General features: G+C 43.1%; 2 protein-coding genes across 2 annotated transcripts in view; both read left to right on the top strand.

Moving 5' to 3' along the window:
• Window positions 1-1,400: 1,400 nt before the first annotated feature.
• On the top strand, window positions 1,401-5,465 carry tmem236 (transmembrane protein 236). Its single transcript, XM_085804561.1, has 4 exons — window positions 1,401-1,719; window positions 2,488-2,560; window positions 3,375-3,498; window positions 4,400-5,465. Exons 1-4 carry the CDS (start codon window positions 1,466-1,468, stop codon window positions 5,038-5,040), a joined length of 1,092 nt encoding a protein of 363 aa, XP_085660687.1. The 5' UTR covers window positions 1,401-1,465; the 3' UTR covers window positions 5,041-5,465.
• Window positions 5,466-11,060: 5,595 nt separating this feature from the next.
• Window positions 11,061-19,880, top strand: part of cacnb2b (calcium channel, voltage-dependent, beta 2b) — a 39,038-nt gene continuing 30,218 nt past the window's right edge. The window contains exon 1 of the mRNA XM_085803947.1: window positions 11,061-11,163. Within this exon, the coding sequence (XP_085660073.1) occupies window positions 11,116-11,163 (48 nt within the window). The 5' untranslated portion in view covers window positions 11,061-11,115. The remainder of the gene's footprint in view (window positions 11,164-19,880) is intronic.

The following is a 19,880-nucleotide window of genomic DNA, read 5'->3' as shown; positions in this document are numbered from 1 at the left end:
TGAAACAACCCCCAACTTAAGCTTGGTATCTGGGACTTTTACAAGAGGCCGTTTTGTTCTCTAGAAGTTGATTTTTTTTTTTCTAGCACTAATATAGTTGATTCAAATGTAAGGAATCCCTTTTTCTGCTGCCTTCAACTAAACGCTAGAGAGAAATAGTGTTAATGAGTTGGATCAAAGAGGGCCGAAAATATCAATTAGCTGCTATTCTGGGACCACGAGACCAGGTGCCGGTTAGTCATCACACGTCATCCATGTTACATCCAAATGTAACATCCTGTTGCACCACAGTGTTGGACTGCAGCCCCGGTGTAACTTTATTGTACAGGATTGAGATGCTGCCTGTTTTTAAGTTTTAAACCAACGTTATTGTAAAAGGTTCTGTCTAAACTTGTACCCTGCTGTTTGTATGTATTCTTTTAACCATACTTATTAATTGATATTCACAATAAAACCAGGCCAAATGTACAGAATAACATATGGGCTCGTTGTTGTCTTTGGAATACATACATTTTTAGCTGTGAAATGTGTTTTCAAGGTCAATTTCAGACAGTGAGCTGTTATTTTTTCATAGATATTAAGTTATCAAGTGAATATTATTTGTCATGCTGTTTTAGCAGATAGTCAAAAACAAAACTTCAACATCTGTGCGAGCTTCAGAAAGTTACCTTCAACATTACAACTCACAAAAGAAACTTCAAAAATGTTTTTCTCTTTTTATTTTAACTGCCATTTGCAACCTTTGATTTTTCCTCTGAACGCTGTAATCTAAAATCATCCATATGTAGTTGACTTTTCTACTGTATTTTCTCACTGCTCCAGTGTGAACTCACTACGTACTCTATTTAAAACCTGCACAGAATCAGTATTTCACATGAAAATGCAACCCTGCTATACATAAAACCAGATTTTCTACCGGGCCACTAGATGGAGATCTGTGAACGTGAGAACTAACAAGTGTAGATGTTGAAGAAAGTGTTGCCACAACAGGAGATTTGAAGTCACTGAGCACGTGATTTTAAAAGTGGTAGGGAATTACTTGAATTGTTTGATTTCATGCTACATTTTTAATCAATTTGATTCAGTTTTTTTGTTGCGTTCTTAACACCAGCGTTGAACAAAGTTAGACATGTAAATTTAAGAAATTGTTATTTTGCTCATCTAAACAAAAACCTGTGTCTCAGTGTTATCATGTCCTTTCTCCAGAACATGTACATAACAGTTCAGCAGCAGGTTCAATGTTACTTTCTCCTTGAAATTATGGGATGGGGCCGCTGTTCTTTGTGGGCCCATAAAAAGGTGAGCATGATCACCTCATTACCTCAGCAATAAAAGAATACAGCCTCCAGTGCAGTGTAAGCATTGTGAGTGTGCAGAGTCCAACGGCTCCGCTGCCTCACTTGTGGGAGATGATTGTCAAAGTCTCCAGCTCCAAGTTCAGAGCAGCAACCGGTGTCCAGGGACCATGCCCTCAGGGAAGACGGTCAAGTTCATCCTGTACGAGGTGCTGCAGTTTGCGGCTCTCGTCGTACCCATCTTCGTGGTCATGGAGAGGTTCGCCGGCCTCATACGTGACGTGAGGGAACGGGATCTAACGGCGTACTGGCTCGTGGTGGCGGCCTCCATCGCCTATGTGACTTCTGTGACCCTGCTGGTGTGGGTCCCCCTCAAGTATATGATCATGAGGCGGAAGAGGTTCATCACAGAGATCACACAGTGGTGAGTACGTCAGTTACATGATGAGCAAGTTAAAACACTGTATGATTGACACATGTAAACAAATCACTAAGGAAGTGAAATTTGAGTGAAATTTGCCAAATTGCCTGAGAAAGAAAACAGTGTGGGAAAATACGTAGCAATACTACAGTGTAAAAATGTTTTGAAACATTAGACAAGACAAATTAAGTCTAAATTCACAATTATTATCAACAAACATCAAGCATCATAACTTAAAGAGTCAAGTTATGAACTATTTATTTTGTATCCAATGTTTTAAATCAAGACTAAATAGTTTTATAAATAAAAACAGTTACTCTAAGTTCTCAATTGGGGTTTCACTGCTTCTGTAAACTCAGTCTGGTAGGACCAGTTGGTTATTGTGGCCAATGTTGGCACGATTTAGGTAGATATGGCTTTATAATTGAGATTACTGCCTTTATGACTCTTCTCTACTTGTGCTTCTGTTTGTTCCATTATGTTTTAATGTTTATCCAAAGAGTGAGTGGGCGTAGATGATGTTCAGCCAAAGTTACAAAGCTATAGAGTTTCTAGTAACTATAGATGACAGATGAAGGCTGTGAGTACACATGAAGGACTACAAATATTAAAAAGCATGGTATGGAAATGGCTATAAATATTGTTTTCCTCCACTGTACCAGCAGTGTAATTATGACAGTGACATGATGAACTACAGCTTGTTGAGCTCTGCACTTTGAAAAAACATCAATTACACTAACACAACTTATTTTGCTTGTCTTTTTTTCCCAGGAGACCGACAACGCTGGCTTATCTCATCCTGTGCACATTACCATGCTTTGCTATTTTAATCGCCAGCTCCAAGGTAACGTCATCGTGACTGATCTCGTTGTCACCGAGGAGCACCTGTTGACGTTTTGTTCTGTCATGCTCCGGTGGGGTCCTTGAAGAAGCATATTTGTCGTAAACAGTCCATTTGTGGCACAAGCTCGTTTTATTGGCCCCTCGTGTGAGAGACTGTGTTTGGAGCGGTGTAATTATTCACTGAGTGGTGGTCGACATGGCACGCTGCACCACAGAGAAAGAAAAGCGCCGCCTGTCATCAGTTTCACTTGAGATTTACTTATCGACTGTGCATCCAAGGATTTTCTCATCATGTACTGAGGAAAACTTTGGCACCTCATAATTAAAAGAAAAGGGCAGGGGAGCTTTGTGCCCCGACCGTCACGAGACTGTACTCTGTCTGTGGCTACTCAGTAACCTACACTGAACATAACAGGTTGGCCATTAACCCAATCTTTAATACCACCCTCCACACTAAAACACAGGAATTTTTACACATAGCCAATAATGTGTCCTTAACCATTTTATTCTATGACAAGCAGTGTCATGAATGAAGTGGATCTGATGTCAAAGGCTTGTTTGACATCTAATATTTCTCAATCCTGTGTTAAGGGCATTCAGCAGCATCTTAATGTCCATTATTATGGGGTGATAAAATGGGATAGCGCCATAAAACCTGGAATGCAGCAGCTCCTGTGTCTCAGTCCTGCCAAATGTTATAATGAAGGATTTCAGTTTCTTTTCTCTCTGCCTCTTCCCTCATAATTCTTAAGTGTCTTTCTTTCTTAGTGTATTTTATTTTATTTTATTTTTCCACTGTTGTCCTCACACTGTAGGTGCAGGTGGACCGAGGGCTCAGGTTGGACCATTTCACTGAGTTGCCCGTGTCCTTGGTGCTTTTCTCCCTCATCTGTGTGGATATAACAGAGAGGCTTCGCCCCTGCACTCTTCTTGGAGAATGTAAGGTTTGATGTTGGTTTCATATTGTGCGTGATGAACTGGTAGAGATATTTTGTAACTAATAGATTTCATTAAGCTGCCTCAATGTCAAAGTGTTTTTCTTGTTATAACAAGTTAAAATATCTGTCTCTCTATCCCATATACAACTGGAATGATGATTGAGCTACTATATACTATGATACACATTTTTGCTGGTTTTGTAGGTCACGTCTTACAGAGGGAATCTGGTTTTAATACCTTTTTTAATATTATGCTGCTTACATGTTGAATATGCTTGAGGTAGCATTTAATCAAAGCAAACCTGGAGCGCAGCAATGGATGCCCTCACCTACAGCACTACTGCAGGATAACTGCTCAGGAAATCAATCCCCAAAAGCTCTGCAAGCAACAAACTGACGCCACTTGAAGGAAACATGTCACTTTCATTTTTTCTGGAGTATTTGTATCCAGGCAGTGAGAATTATAGTTTTAAAAGAGATACAAAGACATCAGAAAGACTTCAGCAACAAGTCGAGCTTTAGATCTGCAAGAAATCTAAAGCGAGACATTCCTGATCTAATACAACCGTCTAAAGACACAGGTTGTTGAAATGTGGACAGATTTTTCTGCAAAATTGTGATTTCAGAGGCAAGTTGAAACCTGAATCATACAGTATCTGTTCTACGAGTATCAGTTATATTCAGATTAACCCCATATCGTCCAGGAAGAGCCCAACACAGCTCAATAAATACCATTGGAAGTTGAATTTTAGTATTTGTGTGTTAGAGTGGTGCATCCCAGAATTTTATCAAAGCGATATTAGCGACATTATAGATAAAATGACCAGTGATCTTTACCATAATCTACCAGAGACCGTAGGGAGTCTAACAGCTGGAGTTGTGTGCGCTCTTGTCATTTGCAGCAGACAGCTTGGAGCCTGACCTTGACATCTCAGGCCCCGTCCTCACCCACCTGGAGCCGGTGACCACCGTATCAGGCCAGCTGCACCCCGACGAGAGCCAGAACGGCTCGACCCCGGTTCCTCCCGAGGCCAGAAATGGCAGCACCTCGGGCAGATGGCAGGACTCTGCCGGCTCACCTGTTCGCTCAACTCCCAGCTCACGAGCACCAAGCACAGCTTACCTGTACTCCTCATCCTCGCGCCCTTGGTCCGACTCGGGGCCCCTGGGCTTCCTGTGGAGGAAAGATCTGAGGTCAGAGGTGTTTGTGAATAGCTTTCTGTTCTGGCTGGACACTGTGGAGATGTTGAGAGTCGCAGGAGAGCCGTCGGTCTTCTACTCAGCCTGGGTCTTCCCTGTATATATTCTCTGTTTCCTGTCCACTATACGCGTGGTCATCAACCCTCAGAACCCTTTATTGTGCTTCGCTGGATTTATTCTGCAGGACCTTCCTTTCTTTATCATTCGTGTCGCTCTGATAATTGTGTTTGGTTACGTGACACCTGTGTTATACCCTCTGAAAAATGTGCTGGTGAGCTTGACGTTCGTCTACTTCACATTCCTGACCAAGCTGAAGATTTTCAGGAGGCAGAACATGTTTTGAGGAGGTGTGGGCGCATCCTGTTGGTAAGGGAAGATTTGCTTTGGTTGCGGGTGCTTGAACAGTTGGTATGTTTACGTGTAGGGAGCAGCACCAAGGAAAACACGCCACGGTGCTGGTAATGATGCCGAGGAACAGCGAACGAATTGAAAGGCCATTCATCCAAATGAAAGTGTAAAAATTATTCTGGACTTCAAACTAAGCAAGCGTGGAGGCTGGAGTGTACAATAATAAGCCAACTGCTTTTATTTTTCTGTGCCATATTTGAATCTAAATGTATTTATTGATACTTTAATTTGAGGTGTTCCTGCTACATTTTTCTTTTTCTTTTCTTTTTTTAGTACCACATTTATTGGCATAAGACAAAGATTGATGGAAAACGTTTTTGAACCATTTCCAACAAACGTAATAAAGCTGCTTTGTTTTAACACTGGTATTAACATTTTGAATTTACATTACAGCACCATTTATCAATAATTGGTAACACAATATAGTTTCAACACAATATTACGTGAGCATTAGTTAAATACTACTCAATTCATTCAAATAACTTCCTTCCTCCACTGATTCTAATCAGTGAAGCAGTTTACAAGCACAGTTATAATGAGTATGATTAGACAGAAACTCTGAATTAATACGTTTATCTATTACAAAACATTTATTTACATGGTTCTAAATCATTGCATGTGTGAGCTCATGAAAAAAATGTTCATCTAAATAGTTTATGAATCATTTACTTACACTTTATAAACACTTAACAGAGTGTGGTTAATGAGTGAACGGAGCGTGTGCCACCTGCCTGGCACCAAACACACTGAAGCATTTAGCAGCTGAAGAACGAGATGTTTCTGTAGAGATGAAAGTTGAGCTCAGAGGAAAATATATGTTGTTTTTATGTTCACGAGGTGGCCACAAACACAACATACAGTACAATACATATTTAAGTTTCTCTGTCTGTAGCTGCTTGATTTGTCAGGGGGAATTTTGTTTGCTGACTCATTAACTATTTCAAGCTGTTCTCTGAGTGGACAGGGGCTTATTTTCCCACACTTTGAAGACCTCCGATATAATTAATGCCATAGAGCAGTTAATCATACACTCATACCACACAGGGCTGATACTAATAATATAACAAAAAGGAAAACTTACAGGGTATTCTCGGGACACAAACCTCCAGAGTAGCTTCAGTGCTTTGGCACAGATTCTCCCAGTAATACAAAACAAAGAGAGCCCACACACTAAATTCACAGCTGCCTTTTTTTTATTATTAATATTAAGGAGCATAGTTTTTGACCAACGGATCCTTCTCAGGCAAAAAATAACAGTGTGTGGTATTTCATGGATTTTTCTACAACCAGCAACAGTCCTGAGATGTGCACATGATCCCTTATAACTTCTTCCATACCATGCTGTACTAAAAAAACAACAAAAGGACATACATTTTAATGAACATTGAACATGAGATTGCAGCCACGGCTAATTTCTGTCTCCAGTCCCACTGGTAGGTTGGTGTTCATAGAAAAAAAAGGCAACAATAAGATAAATGTTGATAAGGAAGGACATAAAAAAGGCAATAAAATTATTGAATATAGGGCAGACATCTTCCACATTGTTAATATATATATATATAAGGAGTTGGTAAAATGTGCAATGTGCTAAAGTGCTACTAGATGAAGTGCTCAGTGCTGATGTCATTGCATGCTGCCTGATTTCATAAGGTCCTAAAGTGCTTAGTGAATTGCACACTTCCCTGTTGCACATACTGTTGTTGTTATTGCAATAGCATGTTCCTCTAAAAGGTGTTTGAATGGATTTGGCCCGTCAGTGTATCTGGTGACTGAAAAGGTCACAGCACAGAATTAGTATCATTCTCAAACGTCTCAAACCGTTCAATCACCCTTCACACCCTGTGGATGAGCTTTTTGTTAACTGTGTAGAAATGTTTCTTCATTGGATAAAGGTGATTACTCAGAGTAATGTTTCATTGATTAACCGTGACCTTTCCCTCTGAGAGGTCAAGTGGTCCCAAAACCCTGCCAGGAAGATGCCACCTCTATGGAAACATCCTATTCACTCACAGGTTTTTTTCCCTGTTCTCCTATTATGCTAAGTTCACATTTGGTACAAAAGAGATGACATTTTACAGCTGTCCTTATGTTTTTCTGATAATGTTAGTCAATCTGTAAAACCACACCAGTCTCCCTTCTCATCTGCGTTTACTGAAGACAGCGTACAACACAGTCTTGTGATTTCCGTTCCAGTTTTGTACCTCAGCATATGTTTGCCTCCGCCACAGATCCAGCAGATAAACAGATTCTCTCTGTGTTGCAGATTTTAATTTCCCTCGCCTTGTCCTTGGCTGTTGCAAATTAGCATCTCAGACTCTTTTTTTTCCCCCCTGCCTGTGGCGCAGGCACCATGGTGGTTTATGCGTTTTCGGGGGCATATAACTCACTGGATTGTAACCTTGCCGTATGTGTGCGAGTGCATCAATGCACAATGCCACAGACACACCACAGAGAGATGCTGGTATGTACTGTAATCAACGGTTCTCCACCAGGACAAGTCTGACAGAATTATACCCTATGGAGCACTTGGTCTGTGTCCGTATGATGGATGAGCCGGGGCTGCAGGACAAACCGTTAAAAAGAATTGCCAAAGTGGCAGCTCCTGTCTCTCCAAAAAAAAAAAAAAGCAAAGAAAAAAGATGAAGGAATTAGAAGAATAGCAGCAAGCATCCTGCTACACTGTCGTGATAAATGTGTTGCATGTCGGGTAGAAATTTATATCTGCTCGAAATGCATTACCACAGAGAGGGAAGATTTGTTAAAGGCATTATTAATGACATACACAGCGAGTGACAGGACATAGATAAGCAGCTGTAATTCATAGTGAGCGACCAGGGCTGCACTGCTTTCATGTAGCAGAATATGAACTAAAATTAACTTTCCTTTATTTCCCCATAGCCATGATCCTCCTCCTCCTTAATGATTCATACTATAATCTGCAAGGAAGCATTAGTGCAGCTTGGGTTATTGTGGCCATTTTTACAGTACGTCATGTTGGCAGGCTGCAGAGCACTTTTTATATTCCCATGGTACCGAGTGAATGATGTGAATGATCAAAGGAAGAAGCAACAGCCTGCATCCATTCCTCTTTATCTGACTCTGTAAGACCCACGTTCAACTCTAAAGAGCTCTCCAAGGCACAGGCTTTCACAACTTCTTTTTTTGGCGTCTAATGAACCTTTAATGCGTGCAAAGAGAAGCTTTGCATTTATTCATTCACTTTTATCGTTCGTATTAGGCATCTGCACTGAAAATATCCCACTTCATCAAGTCGTTTTGTCCATCATTGAGTCTTAAGTCTCTTTTTTTGATGAGTGAGAAAGAGACAAGTTTATTTTGTCTTCTTTATTGTGCTGCTCATACTAGCCACAAACCAAACATTGTACCTAATGGGGATTGAACATGTTTATGTGCATTCAGGATTTCCCCTTGTTAGTTTGCAGTGTGACGAGCTTTCAGGACCACCATCTACTGCAGTGGTTCCCAACCTTTTCTGGCTTGTGACCCATTCTGACGTCACAAATTTCTGGCGACCCTGTCAATCAAGATGCGCCAGCTCAGATATTTCTATATGCTGCATTTTATTTGAACTCGATATAAATTCGAGAAAGTGAAAGTATAGAATACAGTTGTTTAGGATTGTGTGTGGTGTTTTTAATCATAATTTTAAAAGAATAATAATTAGTTTACAAAGTATTTTTATTAGTATTTTTTTAAATTTTTATCATTTACTTGACATTTCAGGTGACCCCATTTGAATTCCAGGCGACCTTACATGGGGTCCCGACCCCAAGGTTGAAAAACACTGGTCTACTGTATTTGCAATGCCAGTGGTGTTGAGCTATAGCATTTTCTCTCTGTCAGTCGGTCAGTCGGTCAGCCCACACTAAAATATCTCAACAACTATTGGATGGATTACAGCAAAATCTTGCACTGACATTCATGGTCCCCAGAGGACGACTTCTGACTGTGGTGATGGCCTGTATTTTATTCTGGTGCTGTTAGCAGCAAAGTTTTCAGCCATCCAGAGAAATATCTCAACGTCCATCGCAACCAAATTTGGTCCAGAAATGTGAGATTCCCAGAGGATGTATCCCAAAGACTTTCATCTTACGAGGTCAAAATGTTGTGCTGGGTTTATCATGATCTGATTACATTTATCCTAAACTGTACTTTTCTCTTTAATCAAATGTTTGCATGTTAACATACTAGTCTAATATGTTCAACGTGATAAACATTTTGCCCATTTGTTATGGTGGGTATGTTAGCATGTTCCTAATGACATCAAGAGGAATCTCACACAGCTGCCCAAAGAGCTACAGTAGGCTATAGACTCATAGTTTTGTATTTCAAAAAAGATTAAAAATTCAGTTTAAAAAAAGATGACAGCCACATGTCTGAAGTAACTTTCAGAAACAGTTGGTTACTCTCAGAAACAGGTTGAAATATAATCACTGCGGGGCAGATTTTCCTCGCTTGTCACTTTGACTCAATTATAGATAGAAATGGCTTAAAAAAGAAGCTTTTTTTTTTTTTGCGGCGTTAAACAAAAATCAGACTTATCCCCCAGTGCTGCCTCAGCCCACTCTCAAGGTAACATGAAAAACGAGAGAGCGCGACAGCAAGAGAGGAGAAATGACACAAAAGGAAGCAACAGCGGGGGGAGAGCGAGCAGACATTGGGGGGGGGGATGAGGAGAATGAGATAGAATGAGAGAAAAAAAAGAAAGAGAGGACAGATAGAGAGATGACGGGTGGGTGGGGGGGCTTTGCTGTTGAGGAGGGGTGGAGGCTTTGTAAATCTGAGAGGCTGGAGGCGCATTTGAATTCAGGCTGTGTGTCTCCTGCGCTAGCCGAATGTTACCTGCTCTAGCATGGCAACAGAGAGAGAGGGAGAGCGGTGAGCTTCAGCTGCAGCCTCCACACACACTGACACACACACACACACACATACACACACACACACACGAGCATGCACAGTGACAACAGGAGGTACAAAGAGTGACTCAGGTAAGCAGGAACGCCCCTGATGAGGAAGGATCCTTGAGAGAGAGGAGGGAAGCAGCGTGGTGGAGGAGAGAGGGAGAGATACTGGAGGAGGAGGAGGAGGAAGAGGAGGAGGAGGAGGAGCTATAGAGACTGGGATTTTGGAGGAAGAAGACAAGAGGAATCACAGAGAGAGAACCCAAAAAAAAATCCTCCGAATCTGGACTCCCAGGGTGGGCTCATATAGGAGGGGAGGACCAGACCAGACAGGGATGCGGGCAAGACGGATGTGGAGTGATGCGAGAGCTCTGATTGGATAAATCTGACAGGCTACAGAGACAACACACAGAGGGAAGAAAATGACATTTAGTTTTTGTGGCAAGATTATTCGGGGGGTTTAAGCTGGAGGAGGCTGGACGGGAGGTTTGTTTGAGATGTGGAAGTGGGAGGGTAAATAAACACATGATGGCAGATGAACCACCTGTCCTTCTGAGATGAGGTGAGCACACACACACACACACACACACACACCTTGAGACAAGAAATCCGACCCTCACTGTCAGCGGGCACATCAGGGTCTCAGAGTCGGGACGGCCGTTGGATTTGGACTCTCCACAGAGACACAGGACTTTGAAGATGCTGTGAGACGTTTGGCGTCAGGGTCACCTGGACTCAACTGAGGACAAGAACTTAAGGGAAGGAGGGAAGGAGGGAGGGAGGGAGGGAGGGAGGGGGCCGACCACCCAGAGACCCAGGTGGCGATCCTCCTCCTCCCCCCTTGCGACAACCTGTGGACGTAAGGAGGTTGGATTCTTTCTCTTTCTTTCTTCTCTTCCCCTCCTGAACCGCTGGAGAGCAGGTGGGTGACCTGTGCCATGAAGATCCTGTGTGTGAGCCTGTCCTGAAACAACCCACCCACCCTTCACCCCCACCCACCCACCCCCACCTACCCCCACCTACCCCCCCACCCCACCCCGGAGGCTCTGTCGGCCTGTCCTCTCCTCTCCCCCCAACTGGATGTCTTGATGTATTGCTGTGGGCTGGGACACTGGCGGAGAGTGCAGTCCACCTATGTAAGTGACCATCGCAGCATCCGTCTCTTATCTTGTTTGATCCCATAGCAACAGTGGAGGTGTTTTGTGGCAGAGAGACAGACAGAGAGGAGAGGGGAGGGAGGGGAGGGAGGTGGGGGGGGCATCCTAAATTAATCATATGATACATGAGCCAGTGCAGATTGTTGTAGTGTCTCTATGTCTCCGTGCACTTCCACAAATACTGCTGACGATTCATCTTCGTCTATACGTCCAGGCGTTTGCGGCATCATGCACAACAACACAAGCAGCAGCAGCAGAGTGTGTGACTCCTACAACCTGTTTTTATTTATTTTATTTTATTTTATTTTATTTTTGCTGCTGAGCTTCACTCCTCAGTGACGGTCCGTCCGTGTGAGTTGCAGTTCATAAACTGAGCAGACAGTGGCAGTTTCAAAAGAGCTTGCTGTATTGATCCCAGCACAGGACTTCATAAAAACATTACCTAAAAGCCAATAACTGGTGCTGGACGGTCTCAGCTCTGGTTTGTCGACCCCCCCCTTCCCTCTTCCCTCTTCCCTCTTCCCTCTTCCCTCTTCCCTCTTCCCTCCCTCCCTCTCTCTCTTCCCTCTCTCACTGTGAGGCAACAGTTTGATTTCATCAGCGAGTAAAGTGAAGTGAGCGATTCACAGAAACACGGTGAGGATGAAGTGATTTTTAAATACATGACAGCTGCTCAGAAGAGCTGCTCTCCTTCACGTCGTCTGTCCTGGCTGAGCCGAGCTGACTGACTGACTGAGGGGGGAGGAGGAGGAGGAGGAGGAGGAGGAGGAGGAGGAGGAGAGGGAGCAGGGGAGGACTGACAGGTGCAGTTATCTCATTACAGGCCAGGTTTTACTGTCCTCTCAATGACAGAGATGAACAGGGAGGACGCCGGCCTCACTCCTCTCCTCCACCTGTTTCTCCTTGTTGTCCTCCCTCTCTCTTCCTTCCCTTTCTCCCCTCTCTGTCACTTTCTTCCACTGGGTTTTGCTGCTTCATCACTACATTCATTCATTGTTGGTGGGTTTTTTTCTTCCCCCCCTTCTCTGTGTGTGTGTGTGTGTGTGTGTGTGTGTCTACCTCCAACCTCTGTTAAGTCTTTTTGCAGCTGATACCATACAGTCTCTGAGCTGTGCATTGTGTGATGGCGCTGACTGCAGAGGACCCATATCGTAGCCACATTCCTACATGAAATAGGCTTACTGTCAGCCCTCGGCACTCAATAGGCTGTCAGCACAGAGCCTCACAGATTACCACATACTGTACTGCTGCATGCAATGTGTGCCCACCTCAGCAACAAGCCAGGAAAGAAGCTTAGAGAATGTTAATAAAAAAATAAATAAAACCACAGACGGCTAAAAGCTGTGAGACATCAAGAAGTGAGACCTGGTGCCCACATTCAGTGTAAAGCCATTGATTTTATGTGCTTTACACCAGTTTAGTGCAACTGAAAAACCCTGAGCTGAGCAAATGGGTGTAAAATATAAAGAAGTAAAAAAGAAAAATCTATAAAAATTTGTTGTTTAGATGTAGTCAGGCCTGAAAAGCTTTAGATAAATGGTCAATACCTTTCTCCCTAATGTGGTGCGAGTACATTACTCATCCGTTTCTTTCACTCCATTTGCTGCAATACTTTATTTGTTGCATTGCCAACTGCACATTGTCATCAATGAGATTAAAAAAGATGAATCAATCACAGCAAGCCGCCACTTGTTTTAGGACAGTGGCTGGAGAATAAATCTGGACATCACAAGAAGACCAGTTAGATTAAAAAATCAGAAAATAAACAAAGACAATTAGTTTTCTTTTGTGTTTTTTTTTGGTCCAGATTTGCTTCTTTATTTTGAAATGCAGCAAAGTCTCATTTCATCATGCTTCTTAAAACTACTCGAATGAAACAGTAAGGAGCAAACTACAGACATAGCTTTGTTTAAAAGGACTTTGCATGTAAATCAGTAGGTTTTATGTATCAATGATCATCAGTTTTGCACAATTCATCAATTACATTACATTGATCTCAAGTTTTTTTTCAGCACAAACCACGTTAAATTTCCATTTTCAGGTCGTTCCTCCAGGTGTGGCCTTTGCTGGCAGAGAACACAGTTGGATTACCTTAAGTGCTCGCCTGGCTCTACGCAGGAGCTTAAGACATCTTACTGTTCTCTGCTTAGTTGCTGCTGCTTTTATAATGCTGAGTGTCAGGGCGGCTCGGCCAACAGGTGAAGGGCGGGGGATCAGTTATCTCCATTATATAAATCTGATCAGACACTTCAGCAAGAAAAAAAAACTTCTTAACCCGACCCGACTCCCTTCTCTCCCGTTTGCTTCAAAATTGGAATAAAACATTCAGTATCCGTGCACCTCTGCATTTTAATACCTGCATGCTATAGACTATGCATATTTGGCTTGTTGTCTCTGTTTGCTTCGCTGCATGTCTGATAGTGACTCACCTCCAGCCTAGAAACATTTAGAGCTGTTATATTTCTCAGATGTTTTAGGTGTTTGTTCATTTTGTGGCTAAAAATGATTAACTTCCTGACTGAAGCATCTTTTGTGATTCACTTTAGCGAATGCTGCCTCAACTCTCCGGTTATCTCAGTATCTCGCCATGGCTTCTCACCTTCCTTACACTTAGGCTGTGTTGCACCTTATGCACCACTGAGGTTGTGGCACTTGTGTCAAGAAGAGTCATTTCAAAGTGGGTGTCGTGGAGCTTCTCAGTGGCTTCTCCTCGATCCGATGTGATGGTGTTATATGTATGCAGCTTTGAACAAAATCAACATGAATAAATGTAACAGACTCACGCGGCTCAGGGTACTGACAGTGACCCTGAAAGCAGAATGACTTTGTAACACGTCTTAGCAGCAAATTTAAAGCTTTATGAGACAGAGAGGTGTAAGACGCAACAACGAAACGACACAGTCTCCTGCTTTCAACCTGATCATTTGTTTTAATAGGTTAGTTTTCTGCCTCTGTTAAAAAAAAAAACATGATTGAAGTTGAAATGGACCGTTCACATCAGCCAGTCAGTGACAACTGAGATTGGTTTTCTGCACTTTCACTGACACCTAGTAGTTTTTAAATGCTATAAAGTCTGATAACAGGTGGAGTGAAGATGATAAAGCACTAAAAAAGAAGTTGACTTCCTCATGGTTTGACCAGAACTAGCTGTTTATCCATTTACAGGAAGTACTTTTCAGTAATCCAGTTCATACCTTTGGTTCCTCTGGATTTTGTTGCAGTGCATTTTTTTTTTTTGGTCACTTGGATTCAGTGCTGTATTTCTGCCTCCAGGTTCACTTCGTGCGCAGGAAGCAGCATCAAACGTGTTCTCTTGAATTTTTTATATTGCAGAGGTACTTGTGAATTTCTTTCCCTCCTGTATAGCCGACTTCTGTCGAGCTGAATCTGTAAGAGCCGCAGATCCATGCAGAGCAAGGGTGGACATTGATTATAAGACTGAATCAAAATCCTGTGGATTTGGTTAACATGCTGCAAGCAGCGGTCCGTATTGACTTGTTTCCACACGAGGTGCTCACACTGCTATTTCCTGCTCCAACCCGGGGCGATGGGATTGTAGATCACACACACGAGCATCTGTGTAGGACCAGGGAAGTTCTTCAAGGCTGCTGCTCGCTGCCTCAGCTAGATACTTATTTATTTATATTTCTATATGAACTACCTATACACCTGATGATATAGCAAATGAATAGGCATTTTGATTGTGTCATATTTGCTGCCATCACTATAGGATAAAAACAATTAAACCGAAGTCTGTTTGTTGGAGAGTAATTTGAATTTATAGAAGCAATTAAACTGCAGCGAGAATGTGTTTCTTTAATCAGACAGGGAAAAAAATGACAACTGATCATAGTATAACATAAATAAGCAACCATAGCTAAAGGATTTCCATTTGGTCACATGTTGAAGCTGAGGGTTTGGTTTTGTGTTTTAAAGCGTTCATTGGATGTTTTTCTTCCAAAACCACATAGAATAAACAAACTGTTTTGTGTAACTCACGCTGCTGTGAAAGAGTTAGTCATCACAGTTTCTCATTATCCTCTCGTCCTTCTCTCTACTGTTAATGTGAGTTACCCACTGTGCATTATTTCTGCCCATTATCTCTGTTCAGTGTCTGTGCTGCTTCACTTTGAAGACACCAAGATTCAGATCAATGACAACAACCTGTAGATTTTGCATTTCCATTGGTGTGTGCCGTGCGGTCGTCCCACTTCAGAGGAGCAGGTGGAGAGAACTGGGCTTCATGGGTTTATTGCCTTCAGAACAGTATCAATCCAAGACTTTTCCCAAAACACTGAACTGTTCCTGTAACATGAGAAACACTGAGTTGCAGCCCTATTTGAGAGACTCGCAACTACAGCTTGTCAGAGCTGAGTTTGGGATTTGGGATTGGCAGAAAGATCTATGAAACCACCAAGCTCTGATTCTCTCTTCTCTTCTCTTCTCTTCTCTTCTCTTCTCTTCTCTTCTCTTCTCTTCTCTTCTCTTCTCTTCTCTTCTCTTCTCTTCTCTTCTCTTCTCCTCTCTTCTCCTCTCCTCTCCTCTCCTCTCCTCTCCTCTCTTCTCCTCTCCTCTCCTCTCCTCTCCTCTCCTCTCCTCTCCTCTCCTCTCCTCTCCTCTCCTCTCCTCTCCTCTCCTCTTCTCCAACCAGCGGCATGACTTCAATCAAAAAATACACATGCAAGAAAAACAATCACAGTTGAAATCCAAAATTACATTGTCCATGTCATCTGTCGCAGCCTTTCTTCTGAAATGGCAGTACTGTATTCCACAACAACCAAATCAATGTGACATGATTTTTTTTTTTCAAATGTAATCTCATGTTAGGGATCAGTAACCTGCCCTCCAATCTGCGCTGGCCTGTCATGACCGGCCCTCTCCAGTCTCACTCGCCGCCCACTCCTTAAATCCTGAAACATAACTCTCTGTTCATCACTCTTTGCCTCTTTCTCTCCCATCCCTCTCTCCTCTCCTCTGGATCATGGTATTCCTCCCTTCTTCTTCTTTCCCATCCGCCTCTCTTCCTCCGGCTGTCCCCTCTCCGTCTCTCCTCTCCCAGATGTTAGGAGGGCAGGATTGGCCGTTTGCTGGCCCCGGCCTCTGGCATCATGGAGGAGGAGCATCGTCAGCCAGATGTTTGGTTGCATATCCATGCAGGGTTTATGAATCTGAGGAGAGCAGACAGCCACTGACAAGGTGGACGAAGAGGAGGATTCAGATGGAGGACTGAGAAAACTTTCCTGCATCTTCTATTTCTGCCTCTGATGGGCCTTTTTTTTTTTTTTTTTGGAGTTATCCTATCTTTGTTTCTCTCACTCACTCCCACTCCTCCTCCTCCTCCTTGAGTCAGTTGTGGAGCATGTTTAGTCAAGATGTGATTTGAGGGTGAAGCTCCAGGGCGGCGGGCGATTCTGGTGAGGGTAGTTGGTAATGGAGGACATCAAATGACAAGTGTGTCTCCATCTCTGCTGCTGCTGCTGAAGGTGGACTGCCATCTGGGTGTGTGTGTGTGTGTGTGTGTGTGTGTGTGGACGCTGTAGTGAGAGCTGGGCCCTGGACCTCTTCGCTTCCAAGCCATGTCAAAAGTACCCAAGAACAAAAATGTCTCCTGGGTGAGTACTGCCTCTGTGGGTGGTAGGTGGGGGGAGGGTGTGGATTATGATGGATATAGAGTTCACTTCGAGTGCTTTCTCATTTCTGCCAGTCTTATCTGCTTGGGAAATTATTTTTGGTGTGCTGTATTTTTGAAAAATGAATGCTATGTATATGGTATATAAATACGTATTAAGGAATTTCAGCCTGCTGGAGTTTGTTCTCATGCTCGTCCCAAATGCAGTTGCTCTGTTTTGAACCAAAGAAGGAGCAGGAGTTTTATTATAGGCTTAATTCCAGATGGGAAACAGAGCAGATTAAACCATTGTCTTTCATGGCTCCTTTGCACATCTGCCTTAATGTGTCCTACAGATGTGTGGCCACGACTGTCACAAGGCTCTCCGTCCTTTTCTCCAGGCTGCATGACACCATCTTGCCAAAAGTTAAAAAAAATTGAATTAAATTTAAAAAAGACCAGTCACCAGAAAAATTCACATCAAAAAAGTGATGATAATCCTGTCATCAGTGAGCGTGGAGTGGGTGGGACGAGCGTGTGCTGAGCTTTAATGACCTCGGATGAATGAAAGTGATGATAACTTTTGAGTTTCATCCACTTCCTACCGGTAATGAGTGTGTTTTTTTTAGGTCAGGGCAGATGTGTGTGGTTTCTAACTGTGTGGAGCCCGAGGTCTGGAGCTTTGCCTGAGATCATGTGTGCCATCTTTCTCTGGCCCAGCAGCGATGTCCTGCACCGCTGGCCCCAGCTTGACAGCACAGACACACACACACACACACACACACACATACATATAAATATAGATATATACATATACACACACACTGGTTGTAAGCGGCTTAGGGACAGATGTTTGTTTACGTATGTGTGAGAGCATGAACACGTGTGGGCGTGAGACAGAGGGTTGTGTGTGTATTAGTGGCTGGACATGAGTAACAGAAATCTGAGTTTTAAAACAAAAGATCTAAATTCATGGTTCACTTACTTGTTTGTTCTGGAGCTCTCAACTACATCTCACAGTCTTCATCATCAGACTGAGTTTGCTACAACATCCCATGCTTCTCTGGGATTTCTTATCAATATTGACTAAAGGCTTTTGTCATCTTCAGTTCCACAACAAGTGAGTGAGCGCGATCTGCTGATGAAGCCAGTATGACACTGTTGAAATGACCTCAACAAACAAGTAAGCAGGCCTTGAGTAGAGTTACTCTGTCAGCTGCTTTAGACAGAGAAGAATTTCATGCTCAACAAAGTGAGAAGTTTGTTTCTGCATCAGGTGATGACGATGACTCTTATTTTGTTTTTGTCCTTTAAAATCACATATTTTCTCTATTACACTTTAGGAACAGAAAGTCCAAGTCATCTCATGTTTCACATTGTTTTTACCCAAATTCTCTTCGCCACATTGCTGAACTGTTTTTATTGTTATTGATAACCAGTAGTCGAGTTGAGGGGGGATGGGGGGGGATGGCATCCCCCCTGAAATAAAAACGATCAAAATCATCCCCCCTGTAAAAATGCCATCCCCCCTCTCCATCCCCTTTTTACATTAAATGTTGGACATAACTATAATTATATTAAGGCTGTCGCCTGGCCTGGGCATTCCCGGCTCTAGCCCCGAACATTTCTTATAGCCCAGGTCCAGGATGTTTTCTCAGACGGAGTTAAACAGAAGCGCACATTAACTGAGAAGGTAGTTTTGTAATTTCCCGGTCACAGTGAATGCAACACAGGCACGACGCCACGACCAATCAGAGAGAAGTGTTGTAGAAGCGAGAATCCTCCTCCGTGTTTTATTGGTTAACAGCCAGGTAACCAAGGTGACAATCTGAACTCTAGCGTTCCGAGCGGTTCCGAATCATCAGAATGGGCGCTTTGTTAAACGGAAAGGGGGAGAAGTTTCTGCAATCGTGGTGACTCGCACCAGCAGGGGCAGACCGCCCATCGGGAGTGGGCCGGTGGGTCAGTGGACCGGCCCGGTCCGGCGTGGTGCTGCAAGTGACCTGCTGACGTTAGTGTGTTTACATTTTTCTAACGTCTATGAGTGCGAGGAGTGGTCCGCCCCCCCGCCCCCCCCCCCCCTCGGCACCAGCCAGCGCGTCCGGTCGGATTGCCGTCCATGTTCACTTATTATGAGCCCAAAAGAACAGCCAGGCAGGCGGCCCAGTCCAGAGAGCAGAGGAACAGAGAGAGACAGCACAGCAACAGGTGTGTGTGTGCACACGCGTGTGTGCTACCTGCTAAGGGTAGGCTAATATAGGCTACTCTATCACCAAAGTTGGCTGAAGATCCCAGGACAAATGTAAAGCTCATGTGGGAGCCTCCCTTCATATTTAATATCTGATAGAGATGAGAATAGGGCAGATGTGGTGGAAGAAGACAGTGTGGCCTGAAAGAGCTCCATGGTGAAGCAGAGGAAACCAGGACCAGGCCAAGATTTAACAAATGACTTTAGTTTTTGCTCTCCAGCCACAGCTCCACACTAGACCAGTTCTGAGTTCACTTTCATACACTTTAGCTATTCTTGTCATTACAATGAAAGGAACCTTAGTCAGTAGGCCTACTAAATGGGCTTTTAATTTTTTTCTTTTTTTAATCTGAAGCAATGTTGTCTTTTCCCTTTATTTTCTCCTCAGAGTACACCAGAATGCCTTATTTATGTGTTAAAAATCACAATTATTTTCTGGGGGAGTGCCCCCAGACCCCCTACAGTGCTTTAGAAAGATGGCTAATCAAGTAAAGCCCAGCTGAGTTGGTACTACCCCCCCCACCCTCCTTTTTTTTTAAGGTGAAAAAAATTGACCATCCCCCCTGAATTTTTTTTACAACTCGACTACTGTTGATAACGATTGTTTGTGGTGGCATTCTCGATCTCATTGCATGATTTTCATCACTATGTAGAGTTTGTTCAGATGTTCACACAGCACATTTTTTGGTTTTTGCTTTTCTTACAGACACCAGTATGGATGCAAAGTCCAAAATCTAGATTTATATAAGAATTGGACCAATTCCATCGGCTGATGAAGGTCATGCTTATATGTTCAAAAGCTTCCTACGGACCTTATACAGTAGTAGATGGATTCCTCAA

This window comes from Trachurus japonicus, chromosome 17, assembly GCF_045865225.1.
Source record: "Trachurus japonicus isolate A0001 chromosome 17, Traja_1.0".
Classification (NCBI taxonomy): domain Eukaryota; kingdom Metazoa; phylum Chordata; class Actinopteri; order Carangiformes; family Carangidae; genus Trachurus; species Trachurus japonicus.
This window is presented reverse-complemented; position numbering and strand designations above follow the sequence as displayed.